Raw genomic sequence first — 22,253 nt, 5'->3', positions numbered from 1 at the left:
AAGTACATGGACTGATCAACCTTCGATCGTTGGAACCCCATCGCAATGAATACTCCCGCCAGCTCTCCTGCCCACTCAAAACCGGCCTGCTTCAACCCAGGTAGGCTCCTCAGTCTCAGCACTTTCTTCTCCCTCTCAGCCTTCAGATACCCCGGCGGCGGTCTCATGTAGATTTTCTCTTGAATGCTTGCATACAGGTACGCACTTTTGATGTTGACTGTTACAATAACACTTACTCCTATTTCATTTTTCTTTTCTTGTAACCATGCTGCCGACTCTAGACTCATCTAGACCCGGCTATTCTCTTATCAAGCGGGCTGTCCACATTTCTCCTCTTCTTGATTGTAACATAGATACTATCTTGCGCCGCATGGCTGTTTCACCTATCTTTGCTATCTTGATAGGTTGTACTCTTTTTCCTATCTCTGTTACCATTCTTGTCGCGGCTGCGCCACTCCCTTTTACCTATATAAACCCCATGTACCATAGCTGTATTCCTTAACTTAATCTACTGGGTTTTCCCCTTGAAACCTGATCTACTAAGGTCTCCACCCTTAGTAGCCTGATACCTGATTCTAAGACAGTCACTCACTGTCTTAGCCTGAACTCTTGATTGCGGTAGAAGTTCTAAAACCACTCACCGACTAGGCAGAAGTGCTAAAACCACTCGCCGCTGATCCTACACAGAAGCTGTGGCTCGTGTAGTGTGAACCCCTGAACCAAGACACCTTCCTTGTACTAGGAAGGCCGATGAACTGTCGATTGAGCGATCTATCTTTGATCCTCGACAGCAGAACTATCCCAGTTGTAACATCGACTTGATGTATTTCCCAGTCGCGCTGAGACACTATAGTCAGTACGGTCCGAATGGTTGTCATGTTCGCGGTGGGGGCAAACATCTCAAAGAAGTCGACGCCTTGCTGCTGTCTCTGATCATTAGCAACCAGTCGAGCTCGCAACTTGAGCTTCTTGCTGTCTGGTCCACGTTTCGTTGCGAGGACGTAGTGGCAGGGGATGATATTCGCGCCTCGAGGTGGGTCAACAACTTCCCACATACCTAGCTTTTCAAGTTGACTAATTTCGTAATCCACTGCTTCTTGCCATTCGACTGCGTCAGGTCCGTTCAGGGCTTGATGAAGGGTGGGCTTGGGTTCAGCTGCTGCTAGCACAAGGTGAATATGGTTTTCTTCGTCTAGGAGATCTAATTCTGATGCTTCCAACAGGGAATCCACTGCTATGGTCGCTGTCTCCCCCTTATGGAGGGCGGCATAGTACCCTGGTCCTGGCCTGTGCCTCGTGGGTCTTGGCTCTGGAGGGGTAATGGAGTGTTGGGGATCATCTGAGGTGGCAGGAGGAGGTGATGGGATAGACTGAACACGAGGTGCGGTATTATTATTACCGTTGTCATTGTATTTGTCGTTCCGCATGATGGCTGACTCCCCCTCATTCAGGGTATCCTCGGCAACTGGTACGTCCATAGGTGCAAAGGTGAGGTTCCTCTCCACCGAAATCCTGCGTCTTGATGGCCAGTACACTCTATAGGCCTTGCTCTCCATATCAACCCCCACAAACAGTGCTTCCTCTGCCCTTGCCTCCAGCTTCCCGGCATCCACAAGATGGACATACACCCTCACGCCAAATTCGTGGGCCTGTGTGAGGTCGGGCTTTGTCTTCCAGACGAGTTTGTATGGGGTGGTGCCAGGGATGGCTCTAGAAGGTAAGCGGTTTTTCAGCCATGTTGCGTAATTCACGGCTTCTGCCCACAGGAATTTCAGCAGATCCTTGGCGAGGAGCATTGCTCTGGCATGCTCTACCAGTGTCCAGTTGAGGTGTTCGGCCACACCATTCTGCTGTGGTGAGTCATGGACGGTCAGCTGATGCTCGATGCCTTGCTGACGCAGATGTTCATCGAACTCTGCGCTCAGGTACTCCCCACCTCTATCCGAACAGATCTTCTGCACCTTCGCTCCCGGTCCTTGCCTGCCCATCCAAGCCTCATAGGCCTTGAAAGCGGTGAGCGCCTCACTCTTCGCCTTCAGAAAGTATAACTTCGTCTGACGGCTGTAATCATTGGTGAGGCTCATATAGTACAGGCTGCCACTAATGCTTGCGGTCTGGGCTGGTCCCCACAGGTCCGTATGCACCAACTCCCCATAGGCGCTTGCACGGGATTTCGACTGATCGGGAAACAGCTGACGTGCCAATTTTGCCTTCACACAGGCCTCGCAGAATTCGGTCTTGGAGGTTGGATCAAGATTAATGCCGGTAACGAGTCCCTTGCTTACGGCGTCGGCTGCTGCTACTTGGGACACATGTCCCAGCACTCTGTGGAGCTCGTTGACGGTGAGCTTCCCTTTTGCGACATTGGCATGATGCATGGGCGCTGACTCTCCTGTTGCCACACTGTACAGACCTTCTACCTGCGGGATCTCTGCAATCACTCTCCAGTTGGGGCCATGTGACAAGACTTTACACATGCGCCTCTCGAAAAGTATGGCCATACCAGCCTTGGCAATTCAATGGGTGGATATGAGGGTAAAGGCCATTTCAGGTGCGTATAGCGCGTTCCTCAGGGTGACCTTGGTGCATTTCTCACTGAGCGGCAGCTCTAGGTGGACGTCTCCCCTTCCTGTAGTGTTCAGGGAGGAACCATCGGCCGTGCGGATCTCCTGCAGGGGGATCTGGATGAAGTTTGTGAACTTGGCCCTATCGGGGCAGAAGTGGGACGTGGCACCGGAATCAACGATAGCGCTGCGCCATTCAGCAGGCACCTTAAGGTGTTTCGCTACACTGGCGAGGTCAGTGGTGACGAACGCGTACTGATTCTCAGCCTCTGCAGCCGTATTGGCTGTCTCCTTCTGCCCCTTTTCGTCCTTCCACCTCTGCTGGTTGGGACCTTGCCCTTCCTTGCCGCCACCCTTCCTCCAGCAATCCATCTTATAATGCCCCTTCCTGTCGCAATTGAAGCACGTGACGTCCAGATTGGCTTTGGAGCTCGACGACGAAGGCTTCCTGCCTTTTCCCTTGGTCTCTTTGGCGGATAGTGCCGAGTCCTTGGACCTTTTGGAGGGGCGGCGGTCTGTGAGGAGGCGGTGCTCATATTCTTCGGTGACAATACTGATCAGTTCATAGAATGTCAGCAGGGTCTTAACGATCTTCGCTGCAGCATTGATCGATGAGAGGAGGGGGTGATACAATTTGGGAAGGGAGCCAAGTATGATGGCATGGAAGTTGGTATTGAGGATGGCTGCGTCCATGCCTGCTAGCAACTCCCGCAAACATAGGAGTTCTGCGAGATGGGCTTTGACGTCACCTGATTCTTCACACCTCATTTCCTGCAGGCATCTGCGCAGGTCAATCTGCACGAGTTCTGTTTTGCCTTTGTGGATCTGGCAGATCTCTGCCCAGACTTCGCACGCAGCCTCGAACTTTTGGACCCTCAACAGGAGGCGATCTGATATTGTGCAGAATATCTGCTGTTTTACTAGTGAGTTCTTTTGCAGATACTCATCAAATTTCTTATCCAGCTTGTCAATCTCGTTTTGGGTGGGTGTCGAACTGTCCGCCTTCAGTGGCTGGCCTGTCTTCTCGTCAAGGAGGAAGGGTATCGGCTCGACTGCATGACCGTCCGCATATCGCATCAAACCTTGAGCGCCTATCGCCGTCATTGTTCTTTCCTTGTAGGTGATCCAATTTGTGCCGTCTTCGGCTAACTTTGGGACATTGAACAGAGTTGATGTGGTACTGGGGAGCGTATTATCATTGGTCATGGCAGGGCTCATAACCTCTAGAGATTAGAGGTAGAGCGGGATAGAAACGATCTAACAGGTAAGAGTAAGTCTCAGTCTCTAGAAAGAACTCATATTGACGAAGCGTGTACCTAACAGGTAAGAGTAACTACGCTAAGTCAGTTAAGTGTAACAATAACGGTAAAGGTGTAGACTCACGTCTCAGTCTCTAGAAAGAACTGAGATGCTCACAACGGTTGGGCGCTAGTATTTATACGGTAAGTGCTCTCGATTATTTTGAAGGTAAAAATTTACTTTGGACCATTTCGGTTCCGATGTCAACAGCTCCTTCTCTGTTCCTCCCGCTCCCGACATATCCCTTGCGCTCGTACCTGCTATTTGGCATCCTGAGTCTCTCCGTGCTCGGTATCTTCGGACAATGTCAATAAAATCCTATCCTGTCTGCCCCACTTGTTCAAGTTCATATGGACCTCGCTTGGTATTAGGGACACTCAAAGTTCGGGGCGCACATTTTGCCCACACCCACCGCCCACGCCTATGACCCCTCAGCATTGCAACACCATCCCGTTTTGTACATATCCGTATTATATAATACAATGCTAACACAGCGTGAAGTCATTGAAGGCCTGTATGATAAACATATCACAGATGGCTCGTCACACATTGCATGAGCAATACCTACACTCATACCTCATACTCAGACCCTTCAGTCATGTTACTACGTAGAACCCAGGCTCCGGACATGCAAAAAGGCTGTAGAATCCATGCCAGCCAGTCACCAGCCAGTAGACATAGAATCAGTGCAGGCTATAGTGTCATTATTATGGATAACCAAGTCTCATTAGAGACCACTGGTTATCCTTCCTTGTCATGGATTGCTGATGCATGACAGATTATCCATTACCGCTCCCACAATGGATAATTTGCCAGACAGCTCAATTTGGTATGTTTCTGCTCATTCTGGCTCAATTCCTCATGTCAGGACTTCCCACAATAATACTACACCGCATTTTTGGCCACACAGCGTGGGAATTACCCCACAACACCCAAAACATCGCCCATTTTGGTATTCTCCACAATATCAATTATTCCCACATCCTTCCCACCTCACTGCAGCTTTACCACTGCACCACAATAGGTCCCCCCATATATATAAGTAGTAGTTCAGTATATATATGTATCACATAATATAATAGACCACTTTTTTGCTCATTTGTATGCCTGCTCCTCCTCCAGGGGCAATTCAACATATGGTAGGATATAAAACACTTTCGCACTTTTGCCCCTTTGGCAGGGAAGTATCCTGGAGCATTCAGAACATGTTTAGTAGTATATATGAATATATTACCATCTTTATTTGACCCCCTGAAGCGCCCTATATCAACACATACAATATATGTACAGAAAACACAAAATAGGTTCGCATTTTTGGTTTCTGGCTATATGAGCTTGCAAAAATTGTCCCCAACATCTGTTCAACAGTAGGAATAATATGTCCCTCATGATATGATTAAAATTTTAGAATGATCCATGAAAGATTGACTGCATGATAGGCAAAAGAACATATGAGTGAAAAGTGATAATTGTCATTTTTGACACAAAGTTACATTTATAGCTCATACAGGTCGAAGATTTCATGAAAATTATGTAGGAATGATAGTAAACTACCTAAGGAACCTATACTACATATTGCCCTGAGGGTAGAGAATGAGTGGAAGGGATGTAGTGTAAACATGAGTTGATCTAGGATTAAAGTCTGACTACCTCTCAACTGACCATTTTCGACAATTATCACTTTTCACTCATATGTTCTTTTGCCTATCATGCAGTCAATCTTTCATGGATCATTCTAAAATTTTAATCATATCATGAGGGACATATTATTCCTACTGTTGAACAGATGTTGGGGACAATTTTTGCAAGCTCATATAGCCAGAAACCAAAAATGCGAACCTATTTTGTGTTTTCTGTACATATATTGTATGTGTTGATATAGGGCGCTTCAGGGGGTCAAATAAAGATGGTAATATATTCATATATACTACTAAACATGTTCTGAATGCTCCAGGATACTTCCCTGCCAAAGGGGCAAAAGTGCGAAAGTGTTTTATATCCTACCATATGTTGAATTGCCCCTGGAGGAGGAGCAGGCATACAAATGAGCAAAAAAGTGGTCTATTATATTATGTGATACATATATATACTGAACTACTACTTATATATATGGGGGGACCTATTGTGGTGCAGTGGTAAAGCTGCAGTGAGGTGGGAAGGATGTGGGAATAATTGATATTGTGGAGAATACCAAAATGGGCGATGTTTTGGGTGTTGTGGGGTAATTCCCACGCTGTGTGGCCAAAAATGCGGTGTAGTATTATTGTGGGAAGTCCTGACATGAGGAATTGAGCCAGAATGAGCAGAAACATACCAAATTGAGCTGTCTGGCAAATTATCCATTGTGGGAGCGGTAATGGATAATCTGTCATGCATCAGCAATCCATGACAAGGAAGGATAACCAGTGGTCTCTAATGAGACTTGGTTATCCATAATACTGCCAGGAGCAGGTGATCAGTGCTGGCCAGTCTGTCTAGGAATTCTAGTAATAGCATTGACAAGCATATTGCAATCACTGTATGATATGCAGAACCTGTGCTGGCCAGATTGTATAGTATATTAGTACAGGATGAGCTTATTGTGTAATCTATATATCTAGTTATGACTATAGATAATGCTTGGCCTGTATGTCCTGAGGTGACATAGAAGTGTAATGGCCAGGACTTAAGGACTAGTCATATACCTAGACTACTAATATATGCTACTGCAAATAACTTAGGGTGATACGGCCAGCTTGTCTGTGGGCCATGTGGAGCAATGACGGCCAGTGTATGGTGTATAAAAAAAGTATTGGGCCTGGCCAATGTGCCTATTGCCCACATAGAGGGATGGTAGCCAGGATGTGAGAAGCTGGCCCAGCCAGCATGGTGGCTATGTGGCCTACACCCATGGCTGGCCATTTTGTGTAGAACATTATTAGCCTTGGCTGACTGGTCTATGGCCCACGTATAGAGATGGCGGCCAGGATGTTATAAATTTAAAGGTGGCATGGCCAGCATGGGTTTTACATAGGCTACAGACCAGACAGGCCATTCAGTGTACTATAGAATAGACTTACCTGGCCAGTTTTCCCATGCCACCTTTAGATTTATAACCTCCCGGCCGCCATCCCTATACGTGGGCCATAGACCAGTCGGCCAGGTCTAATAATTTTCTACACTAGATAATGTAGTCTATTCTATGGTACATTAGCCTTGGACAGCTGGTCTATGGCCCACGTAGAGGGATAGTGGCTGGGTGGTTATAAATTTAAAGGTGGCATGGCCAGCATGGGTTTTACATGGCCCACAGACAGGTCACAGATGAGAAGATTATCTGGAACTGAACTAGCCGCCAAATATTGTGATGGACAAGGAGTGATGGTACACCAGGGCACAGGCTTACTACTGCCTGTGAAAACTTCTACAGAAGCAAACCCAATCAGCAAGCATATAGTAAATTCATGACAAAGACACCTACTGTATGCAGCATGAAAAATCATACGTACGAGTTCTTGTTGATCCTTGAGTCTGATACCATCGCAAGAAGGAAGTTGGGCATAGCCTTCATCGTCCAAAATGAGTTCAGGTAATCCATGTTCCTCCTCTTCCTGTTTGTCTTGATCAGCTGTTGGGTCTATTTATTTATAGTCAATTAATGTTTATAAAATGAAGTGATAGTAACCATACAAAATTCGCCCTTCACCCACTCAGCAAAGAACTCAAACCCAGTTGAAGTCCACTCTTTGATACTGTCTGAGCTGACAGAGAAGCTTTTTTTGACATTCCTAGGCTGAGATTCATGTCTAGAGGAGTATAGTTTAGTAGTTTTGAGATATATAAATGACCTAATACTCACAAGGTGACATTCAATGTCTGATTTGCTTGTTTTTTGTGACTAACAAGCATCACAACGTGGCAACCCATAGTTCGACAGAGTTGTTCAGAAAAATCTTCAAGGACTTTCTTGAGATTATTCTTACTGATACCTGCCAGCTGATGTCAGACTTGAAACATTAACAAAAAAATTTCACCGAGCTCACATAACCTGGCTTTCTTCTGGTGCCCCCTCTGTGTTCCACTTCTCTCGTGCATAATCGACTTCTTTCTTCTGTGTCAATGACATTTGGTTGAACCATTCCATGCATGACGAGTACGAAACTTGATGAGATCCTTCACACCTTTTCTCGCCTGCTCTGCCTTGTTGAATTCATCCATTTCTTGTTTAAACAATCTCTGAGCCACGTCCCAGTCGGTCAGCATTTTCTTATAGAAAGCAGCTTCCTTTCGATGGGCACTAATCTCCCTTGCCTTTGCAGCTCCTTCCTCATCAGATTCTTCTTCGTCGATTTTTCGTCCATAGTATTTCTTGATTGCCTGCAAGTAGTGTATTAATAGACCTGTCAAATATTCTAACATCAGTAAAAATAATACCTTCTTCAAAGAACTTGGCAAAGGCACTTGTTCACCTTGTTCCTTGTGAGCTGCAACTATGGCCTTTTTAATTTTCTTGATCACACAAGACCACTCCGACTTTGAATCTTTGGCAGCCAAGAACTTGGATTTTGTTACAAGAACATCTAGACGCTTGGGCCCCTACCATTTTTCTCCTTATCCTTCTGGTATCAGCCCTCGCATCATACCCTTACCCCGACCTCACCCTTGTTATCCTTGTCATCCTCGCATTCCCTTTCAGCCCTCTACCTGTCGCTTCAGCAGAGCCAGTACATCTGGCCGGATCCTTTCGCTGACGAAGCATATCCATGCTCCGTTCCACCACCTGACTGATCCTGTGGACAGTCCCCTTTGCCCTATTCCCTTTCTCGATCTCTGACTCAGTGCGCAGTCGCACATGTCACTTATACTTAGATCCGCAGTTGCACGATCGTGCCCCTGCGCGTTTCACTTCTTGTTTTGACCTTTGACTCACTTTCTTATCAAGCATGTTCTGGTTCACCTGTGTCTTACCCCAAACGTGCCTTCCCTTTATGGTTATACCCTTTACCGCTTACTCTTCTTGGTAGTATGAGTTATCACCCACTAATACGCTTCCTGTCCTCTATATAAACTCACTACCATGTACCATATTCCTTAACTTGAATCTACTTGGTTCTTGACCTTCTACTCTCACCAGAGTGATCCTTTCTGCCTAGCCAGCAGTCTATATTCTATCTTCTTATCTGCTCCTCGCGGATAAGTCCTTAGTCTCGATCTTTACTCATCGACTTCGTCGACGAGCAAAACCCCTGTTAACTAGTTGGACTTCCGTCCTTCTAATTAACAACGATCTTACGATTAACCTTCGGGTGTCGTAAGCCTTGGCAGATACAGCTCATCGTCTAAGCACCCACTTGACGTAAGCTACCCGATTTGGACATAGGCGTCAAATCTTACTTGCCGAAGCCTCGCCAAGTAAGACCCCTAACCTTGGGCTAGCCCAAGGACGTCCTCGACTGTTGACAACACACACTCTGTTTGAGCGTCACCAACAGATACCATCCAAGTTGTAACAGATTTATAACCAACAAGGATAACTCTGAAGCTACTGGTCCAGTCTGAAGACATAGTTATATGACTGGAAGGTATTGTTTAAAGAAAGTAATGCTGTGGATTAACAGTACTAGGATGTCTGAATGGTAAGAGTGCGGCTGGCCGGTGATCTCAGTCAAAAGATTCTGATCAACAAACATGTCACATTGATCATGTGATTGCATTTAAGTCATGTGATCAATGTGACATGTTTGTTGATCAGAATCTTTTGACTGAGATCACCGGCCAGCCGTTTAAGTCAAGTGATCATGATTGACTCATGTTTCAAACTTCATGATTTGAGAGCACATCAAAATAGATTCAGTACTGTAGACATATGACAAGAGACATGTAGATATAAGACATGAAGGGCAAGGCCTACAGGGCAAGTTGGATCCAAGACAACTGAGCTGATTTACCATGTGTAAGAACTCTTGTCAAATTCTCCGGTTGACGAAACTCGAAGGACTGGGTGCAATTCTGATTTGTAAATTCAAAAAAATAAACCTTGTGATGGTTTACTGAAGTCCATGAGTCAACCCACCCACACTTGGGGCATTGAACAGGCAGGTACTGCCCCCAAGGGCGAAACACAGTATGGGTCCATGCGAACTTGGTGACGTTCAATGAGTCGGAATTCTTCACCAACAATAGAATGTCGGAGTGCCGACCCAAGTTGAGAGAGTGAGTCAGCATAAGAGGGAATGCGTGGCTGATAGAGAATCGCTCAATGATGATGCACTCAATGAATGTGAGAAGGAGATGTGTGGTGAAGCTTGGCTGGAAACGTACTGCATTGAAGGCTACAGTAGCTGAAAGTTGATGTCTAGTATAACCACATTAAGTCAGACACAAGACCAATCAAGAATAGCTTACTTGAGTACTGAGGTCTTCAAGTTTGCGAAGCTCTCGGAGTCGTTGACAATAGTGCCGCAACAGAACAGCCATAGGTATGATTCAACAGCAAGGTTGATGAGATCCTTGAAAGGACCAAGCACAATGTCCAGAAACTTTGTTTCGGACGGTCAGTACATGTGCAAAAATAAACGAACGAACTTACAGTATTGACTGGAGTAGCAATATAAATTTTCTTCTTGCCCTTGTAGCCTACAAAGGGGTTGCCGAAGGTATTGTCGGTATGGTCGGAGATCCCAAAGATAATGTGTTTCCAACCGCCAGGGAAAGCCAAGAGTTTGAGGACGAGTTTGTCAACCATAGAATGAAACTTGATGATCTTCGAATCAGAGCCAACGTCAAAGGTGACCTCACAAAAAACGATTCCGTCGTTAGGAAAGTAAGGCATGAGAAAATCGTGTGTGAGTTTGAAAGGGCCGCCTGTCATGTCATTGTCGATGAGGTTGAGATGGATGAACAGCACGGTTTCAGCCGAAACCTGTGCTTGGTGAGACAACTCGAGTGCCCCGCGGATCTGAAGGAAGGTGTTGAAAACGGGCTTCCCATCGCGGTAAAATCCCTGTAGTCGATATATGTATGATTGAATCAATACAACTAGAATAAAACAAAAACAAAGGTTAGAAACTCACGAAGTAAGGACTCTTGTGGCGGCGGCCATGATATTGCACCAGGACATGGCATGAAATGCACACAAATTTGACGCCGACTTCAGAAATAATGTCCTGGTGATGTGGTGTGATCTGCAAGCAGTGGGAGCACATAGTGCGTGGACAGGAGTCGCACATATACAAGTAGTGCTCATCCACTGATCCGTCATGACAGACGAGACAGAACTGTAGGTAGATGTAGATAGTTGCAGTTAGTTGAAATGTTAAAGAAAAAGAACTTTGATTATGCACATTGTTATGATCCATTCTCTCCTCCTCCTCGATCCTCACAGTCCCCACTTCTACCCTTGAAACGGTCGAAATGGCACCAGGTAGGTTGAGGGTGACACGAGGTGCATCACCACCAGTTGACTTCTTGCAGGTTTGTTTGGTTCAAGGGGGTATGGCATAGTCGTGGATGCTGATATGACGGCTGCTGCTGGGTAAACGCGCAAGGCAGAAACAATGGTAACAAGGTGAGAACAATGGTATAGTATTAGTATTGAGACTACAAATGGTAGACGTGCTGGACTTGCAAGTTCACAAATTTGCGACACAAATACATCCAAACAACAAACAATACCAAATAGACATGTGGTTCAAAGTTCAAAGTTCAAACGCACTGTCGACTTTGCTCTTTCCACCCATCTTTGCACTACACACCTTTTCCTTTCTCATTATTCTATGATACATGCTAATTCTATGGTACCCTTTGGGTCCTTGCAGGGCTGCAGCCTGCAAGGATCCAAAGGATCTACCATAATATCAACTTTCATGTGCATTAAAATTTTTTTCATTGTGTACTGTTTGCTGATGTTTATCTCTACAGCCACTTAGCATCTCCCACTTAATGGTAAGTCTTTCGCATAGTTCGCCACTAGCTAATTTCGCTCTTTAGTTCTAGTGTTCTCTATATAGTGCATCCTTCATTAGGTTCACTGTGTGCTGCTCAATGGTGAGTCTTTCATTGTGTTCACTACGCGCTAATTTCTCTCTTTAGTTCTAGTGTTTTCTTCTCTTTAGTTCTACTATTTTCTCTAGTGCATCCTTCACCCCATTCACTGTGCACTAATGTTTCTCTCTCTCCAGTGTCTTGTTTCGTGTCTCTCCCGCGGTTAGATTCGGTGCCAGGATTTTTTTCAAGTCCGTGTTTCTTTCTGTCCTTCACTCCGTTCACTGTGCGCTAATTTTTCTCTCTCTCCAGTATCTTGTTTCATGTCTCTCCCACAGTTAGATTCGGTGCCAGGATTTTTTCTCAAGTCTGTGTTTCTTTCTGTTCACTGCCTGCTAATCTCTCATTATCTCTAGTATCTTTTGATGTCTCTCTGGTAAGTCTTTTATTCAATTTACCACATTGATGTTATCTCCCTTTGATGTATCTTCTCTTCTTAGCGTCTCTCTTCCATGCGGTGCATACCACTTGTGAGTGGTTCCCGCTCTTGAATCTGGGGGCTTATATCTGCGGTGCATACCACTTGTGAGTGGCTCCCGCTCTTGATTATGAGGGCTTGCGTGTGGTGCATGCCATTTGTGTTCACAATGAGCGGTGATTTTTACTTATTCACACCTAAGTCACATCTGACTTAGAAATATTTCTAGTCTCAACAAGACTTTGACGCAACATATGTCAGAAGCTCAGTGCCATATTTGATGTTAGGCGACATTTTTATTATCTGTAAGTCCGCATACTACGCAAAAACATTTCTCGCTGATAAATCTTACAGGACTTTGTCGCAATATGACTTTGAAAGCTAAGTGCCCTGCTTTGATTATAACTATATCTCATTGTTCAGCAGGGTCGTAAATTTACTTTGTAGACTTTCTTTGGAGTGTACGGCTTCAGTGAGGAGGGGCCCCCTCATCGAAGTCGTGCACTTCCCTAATTTTTTCTTTATGTGGTTTGTGTTATGAAAGTCTTAGTAATTGAATGTTTATGTACTACTTTATCCTGCTATACATGTCTCCAAGAAGCTCATTTTTGCCGCTGCGAAAAGTCATGTGACCCATGGAAATATTCCTTTAAAGGAAACAAGGTATTGTCCTATGAACTGGATCTAGGCTATGATGACATCTGAGTAGTATATCAATGTCAGTATTCTGTGTTTTGAGTAGTATACTCAATATATGATAGCATCTTGTAGAGGCTAGGTGTGATAAAGCTGACAACAATGATTGTTGAGATCAAGGCTGGAAAAGATGACGGTTCAAAGCTGACAATGATAATTTGCACACTTGACTTGATCACTCAAGGATTTCTCTTGACATGGAATCTAAGTGTGAGACTATATCTGATGGTTGTTCACAATTTTGTGCAGTCATAATCAAATGGTAAAATGGTTTCATCCTTGTGCTATCATTCCCTTGATCCCATTGTAATCAACCAGGAGATGGATGTGGTGAAGGACAGGACACTCGACACGATCACTCTAGGCTTTCTCTTGACATCAGATCTTAATTTGACCATCCAGAGTGTGACTCATTTGAGTCTAAATGAAATTCGGGTCAACTCTGAGTCGGATCAAATTCATCAAACCTAATTCGGATCAAATTTTAATTTGAAATTTTTGAGCCGAGGAACCAGGTTGAACCAATTCACCATCCACTGTAGTCCAAGTTAATCATGGGCTCATTAGGGCCTGAGTCAAGAAACCTTCATGCCTTGCTGAGTTCAGAGATCAAGCAAATAATGAAGGAAGCATCTGCAGTGCCTGTCTTCAAAGGTGGTGTTCTCCAATCTCATCTACTGCAAAAGGCACAGTATGTGTACTTATCTGTCTATTATGATGGCAGTAGCAAATAGACAAAGTATGAGGATTTGGTTGCAACTGAATGCTTGTTTGTCAGCAGAGCCAGCAGGTCATGGTTGTGATCTGGTGACAGAATACGAAATATGTCATGCATCCTTGACTATTGCACATGCAATGACTAATCCTTGTAAGCCCTTGTTTGTAAAACCCTACTAAATGAAGAAGTTGACATCCATGAGATAGACTATGTCGCGTGGGATATTGATCATTACGTTGACATGGTGAAATCCTCCCATAGCCAGCCAAGTGTTACAAGAACATCTAGACGCTTGGGCCCCTACTATTTTTCTCCTAATCCTCCTCGTATCAGCCCTCGCATCCTACCCTTACCCCGACCTTACCCTTGTCATCCTTGTCATCCTCGCATTCCCTTTCGCCCTCTACCTGTCGCTTCAGCAGAGCCAGTACATCTGGCCGGACCCTTTCGCTGACGAAGCATACCCATGCTCCGTTTCACCACCTGACTGATCCTGTGGACAGTCCCCTTGCCCTTACCGTCTGGACGGTACCCTATGACACGATGCACGACGCATCCCTTTGCCCTATTTCCTTTTTCTTGATCTCTGACTCGGTGCGCAGTCGCACATGCCACCTATACTTAGATCCGCAGTTGCACGATCGTGCCCCTGTGCGTTTCACTCCTTGTTTCGACCTTTGACTCACTTTCTTATCTAGCACGTTCTACCTCGACTGAACGTGCCTTCCTGTTATAGTCATACCCTTTACTGATTGCCTCTCCCGGTAGTACGAGTTATCACCCACTAATACGTCTCCCGTCCTCTATATAAACTCGCTACCATGTACCATATTCCTTAACTTGAATCTACTTGGTTCTTGACCTCCTACTCTCACCAGAGTGATCCTTCTGCCTCGCCAGCAGTCTATATTCTATCTTCTTATCTGCTCATCGCGGATAAGCCTATAGTCTCGACCTTTACTCATCGACTTCGTCGACGAGCAAAGCCCCTGTTAACTAGTCGGACTTCTGTCCTTCTAATTAACGACGATCCTTACGACTAACCTTCGGGTGTCGTAAGCCCAGGCCGATATAGCTTATTGTCTCGCACCCGCGTGACATAAGCTACCCGATTGGGACATAGGCGTCAAATTGTACTTGCCGAAGACACGCCAAGTACGACCCCTAACCTTGGGCTAGCCCAAGGACGTCCACAGACCGTTGACGACACAAGCTCTGTTTGAGCGTCGCCAACAGATACCATCCAAGTCGTAACACCAAGTGGTGTCCCATCAACGCAGCATGAAAAACTAAGAAAATATTTTCCAACGACAGTACTAGGGAGAATTTCAGAACCAGCTAGGATTGTTGATAATCATGGCAAGATATTGGTCTGGTACCTCCCAAATATTTTATCTGGTAGCCGAGTAGTGAGCTTCTTAATTTCAAATTTTCATTGGTGATGTCTAATTAATTAAGGATTTGATGAACACCACTACCATGGATCTTCGAGGTTATCTACTGAAAACCATACCAGTTGGTAAATTAGCAACTGACAAGAAACCCTCTTGGCATTCAGAAGGCTTTTGTGTGCCAGTTGGAGGGGGACATTTGGAGGAGGACAGGTCACTGTCTCACCTTCTTATTTCATGCAAAGACACGAGGTAACTTAATATTATTTCTGGGGTTATATTGACATCAAATGACTCACATGATCGGTAATTTAGAGGCTTCAAGATTCTTTAGTAACATCTGCATCCTATTCCTCCAACTTGGTTCAACAATGGCTAAAGGTCATCTCTGGTACAGAATTGTTCTTCAATGCCATAACAGCTTTCATTGCTCCTGAACTATTTGAGGCAGGCTTAGCTGCAGCCTCAAAGGTATCGAGTGCCACTTTGCAGTCTAAAAAAACTGCACCAACATCTCAATGGCCATCTGTTTTTTCGGGATTAGAGCTTATTGTTAATTGGGTTACTTTGGGTCACCGTGATGCTGGTGGGGCCTCGTCTCATTATGACCTCCTAGCCAGTTTTGGCATTGGGCACAATGCAACATTTCGAATTGAAGATCTAGAAGCAGAACTTGATTATTTCCCTAGAACATTAGTAAGTATTTTGGGCAAGGTATGAACCTTATTATTTATTCATTGAACTATTTCTTAAATATGTGGGAAGATTTTGGAGCACTCCGTCGGTCCCTGGAAAATTGGAGAAAGATTTGTTGTTGCACATTTTATGAAGGATAAGGTTCATGATTGAGTAGGGGTATCTAAGCCAGCATTTTCAGTTCAGATGAACTTTTTACAACTATTAGGAAGTCATGATACAGATCATAGACCTAGGAAACATGTCAGGAGGGAGATATAGGGAGATCTTATGGTCAGATCCAGGCGGATCAAATTGGGATTTGGGTTTTTTTAACTCTGCTAGCGCTAGTTGACAAAGTTTTACATTCTCTGGCTGGAGTGCAAGTTATACTATCATGTCTGTGAAGAAAACATTCCATCTCAAGTCCAGGGCTTTCTCCTTCAAAGACCGAGGTCAATTATCCCATGGGAAGGACTTGGATGTTCAGTATGTGACTCACAAAAAGATTATGAAGAAAAATAGGAAATCAACATGGGTGGAATCTTGTGCCGATCCTCGATATGATACTGGGCCGTCGCCTGCCTCTAGCCCACACAAAAGAGTTAAGCACCATCATGAAGGACCAGATAGTCTTCCAGGAGATTTTGAGAGAGAGGTTTATGAAGATTTCATGTTATACACAGATACAGAAAATCCAAGATGACAAACTAAGGCAGGTTCATCTAGTCAAATAAAAAAAATCACTGTGACTGAATCTGTTTAATTCAAGACTCAGAATGACTTCATTCACGAATATCTCCTTTACCATGATTTATTCCTGGATGTTATCCTGGAGTCAGAAGATTTGGCCAACAAAGGGCTCTGCAAATGTTGTCAGAGTCAGGAAGGTTTATTCAGGTGCTTGACTTGCAGTGGTGATCATGCATGGTGCCGTGCATGTATTCTCGAAGCCCATAAATCATTACCCTTTCATAAGATGCAATAGTGGAACAGAAAATGCTTCGGTGACACATCCCTCATGCAGATGGGTTATATATGGCATATGGGTCATGGTGCTTGTCCATGTCCATCCTCTCAAGGCTCTTGGGAATGGGAGGATTTGGATGTGCATATAGACAAGCAGGGCGAAGGCACTAGATCTCATATTGCCAGTGAAACAAGTCCACCAACCACATCCTTAACCATCGTTCACTCCACTGGAGTATTTACACACAACATACTCTGGTGTCATTGCCCTGGATCTCTGCAACAATACTTGCAGTTGCTTAAAGCAGGATTATTTCCAGCCAGTATATCCCGGCCTCGAACTGCCTTCACCTTTGATGCTCTCGACAATTTTCTCATTGATGCCCTTGAATGCAAGACATCTGCATCAAGCTTCTTCTAAAAGCTTTGACGCCTAACTAATAATGCTTTCCCAGATACTGTGCCAGTAAGACATACTTATCTTATGTGGATTTTCATTGATACATCTTGTTTGATTCAGGATCGGTATTGTGAACTGATGAGGGTGTCTCGTCAATGGAGAGATTTGATGAATCGAAAATGTTTTAGATTTGGACATAGTTCATTGGTCAAGCTTGGGCCTGGTAACCTGGCTTTATTTTGTGCTGCCTGTCCACAGCCTGGAATTAAGTATCCAAGGCAAGTGATTTATCTATTTCATGGTTGGTTATTGTATTTGTCCTCGTCCTGGCTGGCACCACTCCTATGTGTGGCATATATGTTCTGGCAAGTCATGCTTTATTGGTTTGACTGGCTGGCCAGCATGACTCCTACTTGTGGCAAATTTCGTCCGACCAGTCATGCTTGATCAGACTGACTGGCTGGACAGCATGACTCCTACGTGTAGCAAATGCCATCCGGCCGGTCATGCTTGATCAGATTGACAGACTGGCCGGCTTACTCCTACACATTGCCCATCTACTATTCTCAATCAAAATCATACTGACTCCTATTTAAATAGCTGGTTGATCATGCAGAGATATGTTGTGGATGGCAATTTCACAGCTCAACATATGAATATGAGACAACCTCATCTAGATGTCTCCCTCTCTGATGGTCTAGGGTATATGGTGACAGAGGCTGGGTACCAGGCTCATTTGTGATTGGCTATGGAGAGTAAGGATGTATGTTGTTTTGGTTTTGCCACATCTGTCTTTCTGACTAGGTATATATCAAAGAGATCCTCTTGCAGTAATCACCGTGTAGTCAATGCTGCCAACACAAATAGAAGCAATCTTTGAGCAACTGGTGTAGCTGCCACTGCTTGTGCACGTCATGGATGTTTTGTTCCTCATGCAGTGGTAGACTTCCAGAAGGGTGAACGATATGTTTTGATTATGAGATTCAAGACTTTCAACAAGCTCATATGGGTCAGTAGCCACATGAATGTCGACTACTCAATATGCAATGCTATCAATCATCATTCTCATGGCATTGATACCTTGTTTATCATCTATGATGTAGGCTGTCAGTGGTGCATTTATTTTGCAGAACGTGTAGCCAACTGCCCAGGATTATCCCTACCTGAACATAGTCGAGTTTTGGCAGCTGTTGGTAAATTTCATCTCAGCGCACATAAACTTCCATGTTTTGCAAGATTTAGTCTCAATTTTCTTCAAGGGGCAGGTCAAGTAGATGGAGAAATTCTCGAAACTCTCTGGGCATCTTTTAATAAGATATCACCAACTGCTTGTTCAATGAGTCAATACCATTGGCAGGAAATTTTGGATGATCACATGCGGGACTCCAATTGGAAGAAACTAGTTGGACTTGGTAAATATTTTGTTTCTAATTACAGAAGTAATTAATCATGATAGAACAGTCAAGACTCTCTTGAAAAAGTATAAATGAGCCATCAAGGGAATTAGTGATACAAAGCCTCCTTTTGATGAGCTAACACGCTCATTGGACGATGAAAAAATTGCCATATGGGAAAATGATGAAAAGAAGGCTATGGAGGAATGAGACAAATATCTTCACATTTATCAGCTCAAGATTGATCAAGGTAATTCATCACTACTACTGTCCAGTGCAAATTATGGCTAACCGATATTTTTCATTGAAATTCTGAAGCCCCTACCATGGCTGAGATTCGACTAAGATTAACTGAAGCAGAGAATGTCGAAACAGGAAGATTAGGAACAGTATCTTGGATCATTCAAGGCATCAATCTTGAGGATGCTCAGTAAGTCATAAGTGATTCAATCATGAAAGCATGACCATATTCATTTTAGGGATGGGTTACGATCAGAGTTTCGTCGACTCCCATCTGATGCCACTGCTGCTCAGAAGGCTACCCTTGAAGAGAAACAACAGAAACTATCAGCTCATATAACTGCATTCCATGAAACTGCTGATGCTATGACAGAGGGAATAGAGCTGGAAGCAGGTACGGTGCACAAAGATGATGCTAGGTTTTGCTGGGCAGAAGATGAAGAGCATGACTGGGAGGCTCATATTGCTGACCTTGAAGATGATTCCGAATTGGTGGATGATGAAATTTCAGCAGAAGATATGGGTCTCTGGATGCCATCATCAGTGCCTCATAATCAAGTCACTTCGGCTCATTTATTAGTCCTTCAAGCAGAGGAATTGGAGCTGAGACGAGGTCAAGCCAATGATTGCCTTGAAAAAATTTGGTTGGCTCTTGGTGATAAGGCTGTCATCTACCGTCAATACTTTAGAAGCGCTGATTCTGTGTGGACTGGGACAAGATCCAAGCAAGAAGCTCAATGTTGTCGTATCAAAATCGACAAGAATGTCCGAAGTTATCAAAGGGCAAGATCAGCTATGGAGAGACTTGGCATGGATCGAGAATCTCTAGAAACTGTTTATCAAGAAATACTAGCTGAACAGCTAAGTATTGACAAGGAGGTGACAGAAGAGAATCGATTCAGTTAGGGTTCAGACAATCTTGTATGGTTTTGGAGGGTTAACAATGGAAAGCAGGATCAAACAGACACTTGGATGGATGAATGTGAGTCATAGTTTATCTCTGTACTTGAATGCAGCTAAATGAATATATTTAGTCTACAGAGTGAACTGGTTGAAGGCAAAGGCAAGATGGAACAGGTGGGAGGAGGAGTCAAGTCTGGTTCAACACGAAATGGGGTGGACAGTCAGTTGGTTCAAATACCAAGAGGAAAAATGGCAACTACGATGGCACCAAGCTACAAAACCTGGTCACCAACCATATGCCCATAAACAGGTGCTGGTGTGGAAAGCCTTCGCAGCAGAAGCTGAGGAAAAATTCAAGGACAAGCTACTAATCATGATTTGATACTTTTTTTTCCAACATAAAGCATACTAGTATTGATGCTGCCTAGTATTGATGCTGCCTAGTATAGCTTGTGTCTGCAACAGGTAGTCTTGTGTAGGCTGGAATGTGTTACTATCACCAGCTTGACTTTGTCTGGCTATCTGGACCTTGCACCATGTAGTATTTAGGCTGACCAGTACATACATAGTACCTACTTAAATTACATTACTCTTGCTAGCTGAAGTCTGTGTCATGTAGCATTGATGCTGGCCAATGTCTACTTAATCACATTGCCATGGCCAGCTGGAGTCTGTAGGAAGTAGTAATGAGGCTGGCTGGTATATACTTGAAACTGTGACTGGCTCGACTATGTGATACTCAATTTTGAGGGCTAGCTGACCTTGACTGATACATGACAGGTTAGTCACATCAGGATGCACTTATGCAAAAAAATAGACTACCTTACTTAGTGTAGAAAATTATTAGACCTGGCCAACTGGTCTCTACAAGCCAAACTGGCCATTTAGTGTACTTTGGAATAAACTACCCTGGCCTCTAGTGTGTGGTGTATAGTGTTGTCTATCATTTATAATACTTGAGCTTACAAGAAAATCATTAGGGCTGGCCAACATGCCTTTGTGTCACGTATAGGGATGGCGGCCGGGATGTTATAAATTTAAAGGTGGCATGGCCAGCATGGGTTTTACATGGCCTACAGACAAGTCTGGCCATATAATGTACCATAGAATAGACTACCATTATGTAGTGTAGAACATTATTATATGGCCAGACTTGTCTGTAGGCCATGTAAAACCCATGCTGGCCATGCCACCTTTAAATTTATAACCACCCAGCCACTATCCCTCTACGTGGGCCATAGACCAGCTGTCCAAGGCTAATGTACCATAGAATAGACTACATTATCTAGTGTAGAAAATTATTAGACCTGGCCGACTGGTCTATGGCCCACGTATAGGGATGGCGGCTGGGAGGTTATAAATCTAAAGGTGGCATGGGAAAACTGGCCAGGTAAGTCTATTCTATAGTACACTGAATGGCCTGTCTGGTCTGTAGCCTATGTAAAACCCATGCTGGCCATGCCACCTTTAAATTTATAACATCCCGGCCGCCATCTCTATACGTGGGCCATAGACCAGTCAGCCAAGGCTAATAATGTTCTACACAAAATGGCCAGCCATGGGTGTAGGCCACATAGCCACCATGCTGGCTGGGCCAGCTTCTCACATCCTGGCTACCATCCCTCTATGTGGGCAATAGGCACATTGGCCAGGCCCAATACTTTTTTTATACACCATACACTGGCCGTCATTGCTCCACATGGCCCACAGACAAGCTGGCCGTATCACCCTAAGTTATTTGCAGTAGCATATATTAGTAGTCTAGGTATATGACTAGTCCTTAAGTCCTGGCCATTACACTTCTATGTCACCTCAGGACATACAGGCCAAGCATTATCTATAGTCATAACTAGATATATAGATTACACAATAAGCTCATCCTGTACTAATATACTATACAATCTGGCCAGCACAGGTTCTGCATATCATACAGTGATTGCAATATGCTTGTCAATGTTATTACTAGAATTCCTAGACAGACTGGCCAGCACTGATTCTATGTCTACCTGGCCGGTGACTGGCTGGCATAGATTCTACAGCCTTTTTGCATGTCCGGAGCCTGGGTTCTACATAGTAACATGACTGAAACATGTGCCCCCATTGGGCCATGATAGTGAAGTATCCCATGGCGGCAAATCAAAATATCCACCAGCATTCTAATGATCTTGGGGTCGGCTTCAAATCGAGGACATTCCAGCGTTTTAGAATATGGAGAAGAGAGTCGAGACATTCCTGGAGCATGGAAGATGCCTTGAGCTCATTGGGAGCATTTATGCATCTCTGCAAGACATGCTACCACTGCGCGATCACCATTTTCAGCCACTCAACCTCGTGTGGTTTCCACTTTTCAGGTGCCTGGCAATCGTGGTCTCCATTTTCAGGTACTCTGCGATCACAAATTTCTGCCACTTTGGTAGCGTGATCCCTGTTTAGTCCATTTGGCTTCAATCGTCGCACGATGTCTTGGGTGGTGCGATCCGTCCATATTCCAGAACTTTCTTCATGTCAACTGCTGGTTACACTTGCGCCTGTAAGCGCACCTTCACAGCACAAAACTACTTCAA

The 22,253-nt window shown here is 44.4% G+C and overlaps 4 protein-coding genes across 4 annotated transcripts; 2 read left to right on the top strand and 2 right to left on the bottom strand.

Annotated features, from left to right (window-relative positions):
- Positions 1-6,833: 6,833 nt before the first annotated feature.
- EDB93DRAFT_1100298 (uncharacterized protein) lies at positions 6,834-8,261 on the bottom strand (the record flags this gene model as incomplete). The annotated part of the gene is made up of 7 exons (XM_041446990.1): positions 6,834-6,877; positions 6,923-7,007; positions 7,249-7,266; positions 7,352-7,479; positions 7,533-7,648; positions 7,702-7,831; positions 8,024-8,261. 7 exons carry the CDS (start codon positions 8,259-8,261, stop codon positions 6,834-6,836), a joined length of 759 nt encoding a protein of 252 aa, XP_041312381.1.
- Positions 8,262-9,906: 1,645 nt separating this feature from the next.
- EDB93DRAFT_1100297 (uncharacterized protein) lies at positions 9,907-11,626 on the bottom strand (the record flags this gene model as incomplete). The annotated part of the gene is made up of 7 exons (XM_041446989.1): positions 9,907-10,083; positions 10,164-10,197; positions 10,248-10,381; positions 10,432-10,845; positions 10,916-11,119; positions 11,186-11,305; positions 11,597-11,626. 7 exons carry the CDS (start codon positions 11,624-11,626, stop codon positions 9,907-9,909), a joined length of 1,113 nt encoding a protein of 370 aa, XP_041312380.1.
- Positions 11,627-15,627: 4,001 nt separating this feature from the next.
- On the top strand, positions 15,628-15,828 carry EDB93DRAFT_1076673 (uncharacterized protein; the record flags this gene model as incomplete). Its single annotated transcript, XM_041445261.1, has 1 exon — positions 15,628-15,828. A coding segment is annotated over one exon (201 nt), but the record flags the coding sequence as incomplete, so codon positions are not given.
- Positions 15,829-18,872: 3,044 nt separating this feature from the next.
- Positions 18,873-20,071, top strand: EDB93DRAFT_1100295 (uncharacterized protein; the record flags this gene model as incomplete). Its single annotated transcript, XM_041446988.1, has 4 exons — positions 18,873-18,976; positions 19,026-19,665; positions 19,693-19,768; positions 19,821-20,071. 4 exons carry the CDS (start codon positions 18,873-18,875, stop codon positions 20,069-20,071), a joined length of 1,071 nt encoding a protein of 356 aa, XP_041312378.1.
- Between the last annotated feature and the right edge of the window lie 2,182 nt (positions 20,072-22,253).

The sequence above is a fragment of the Suillus bovinus genome (assembly GCF_016758785.1).
Source record: "Suillus bovinus strain UH-Sbo-P2 chromosome Unknown EDB93scaffold_4, whole genome shotgun sequence".
Taxonomy (NCBI): Eukaryota; Fungi; Basidiomycota; class Agaricomycetes; order Boletales; family Suillaceae; genus Suillus; species Suillus bovinus.
The sequence above is the reverse complement of the archived record's forward strand: the minus strand, read 5'-3'. Positions and strand labels throughout refer to the sequence as shown.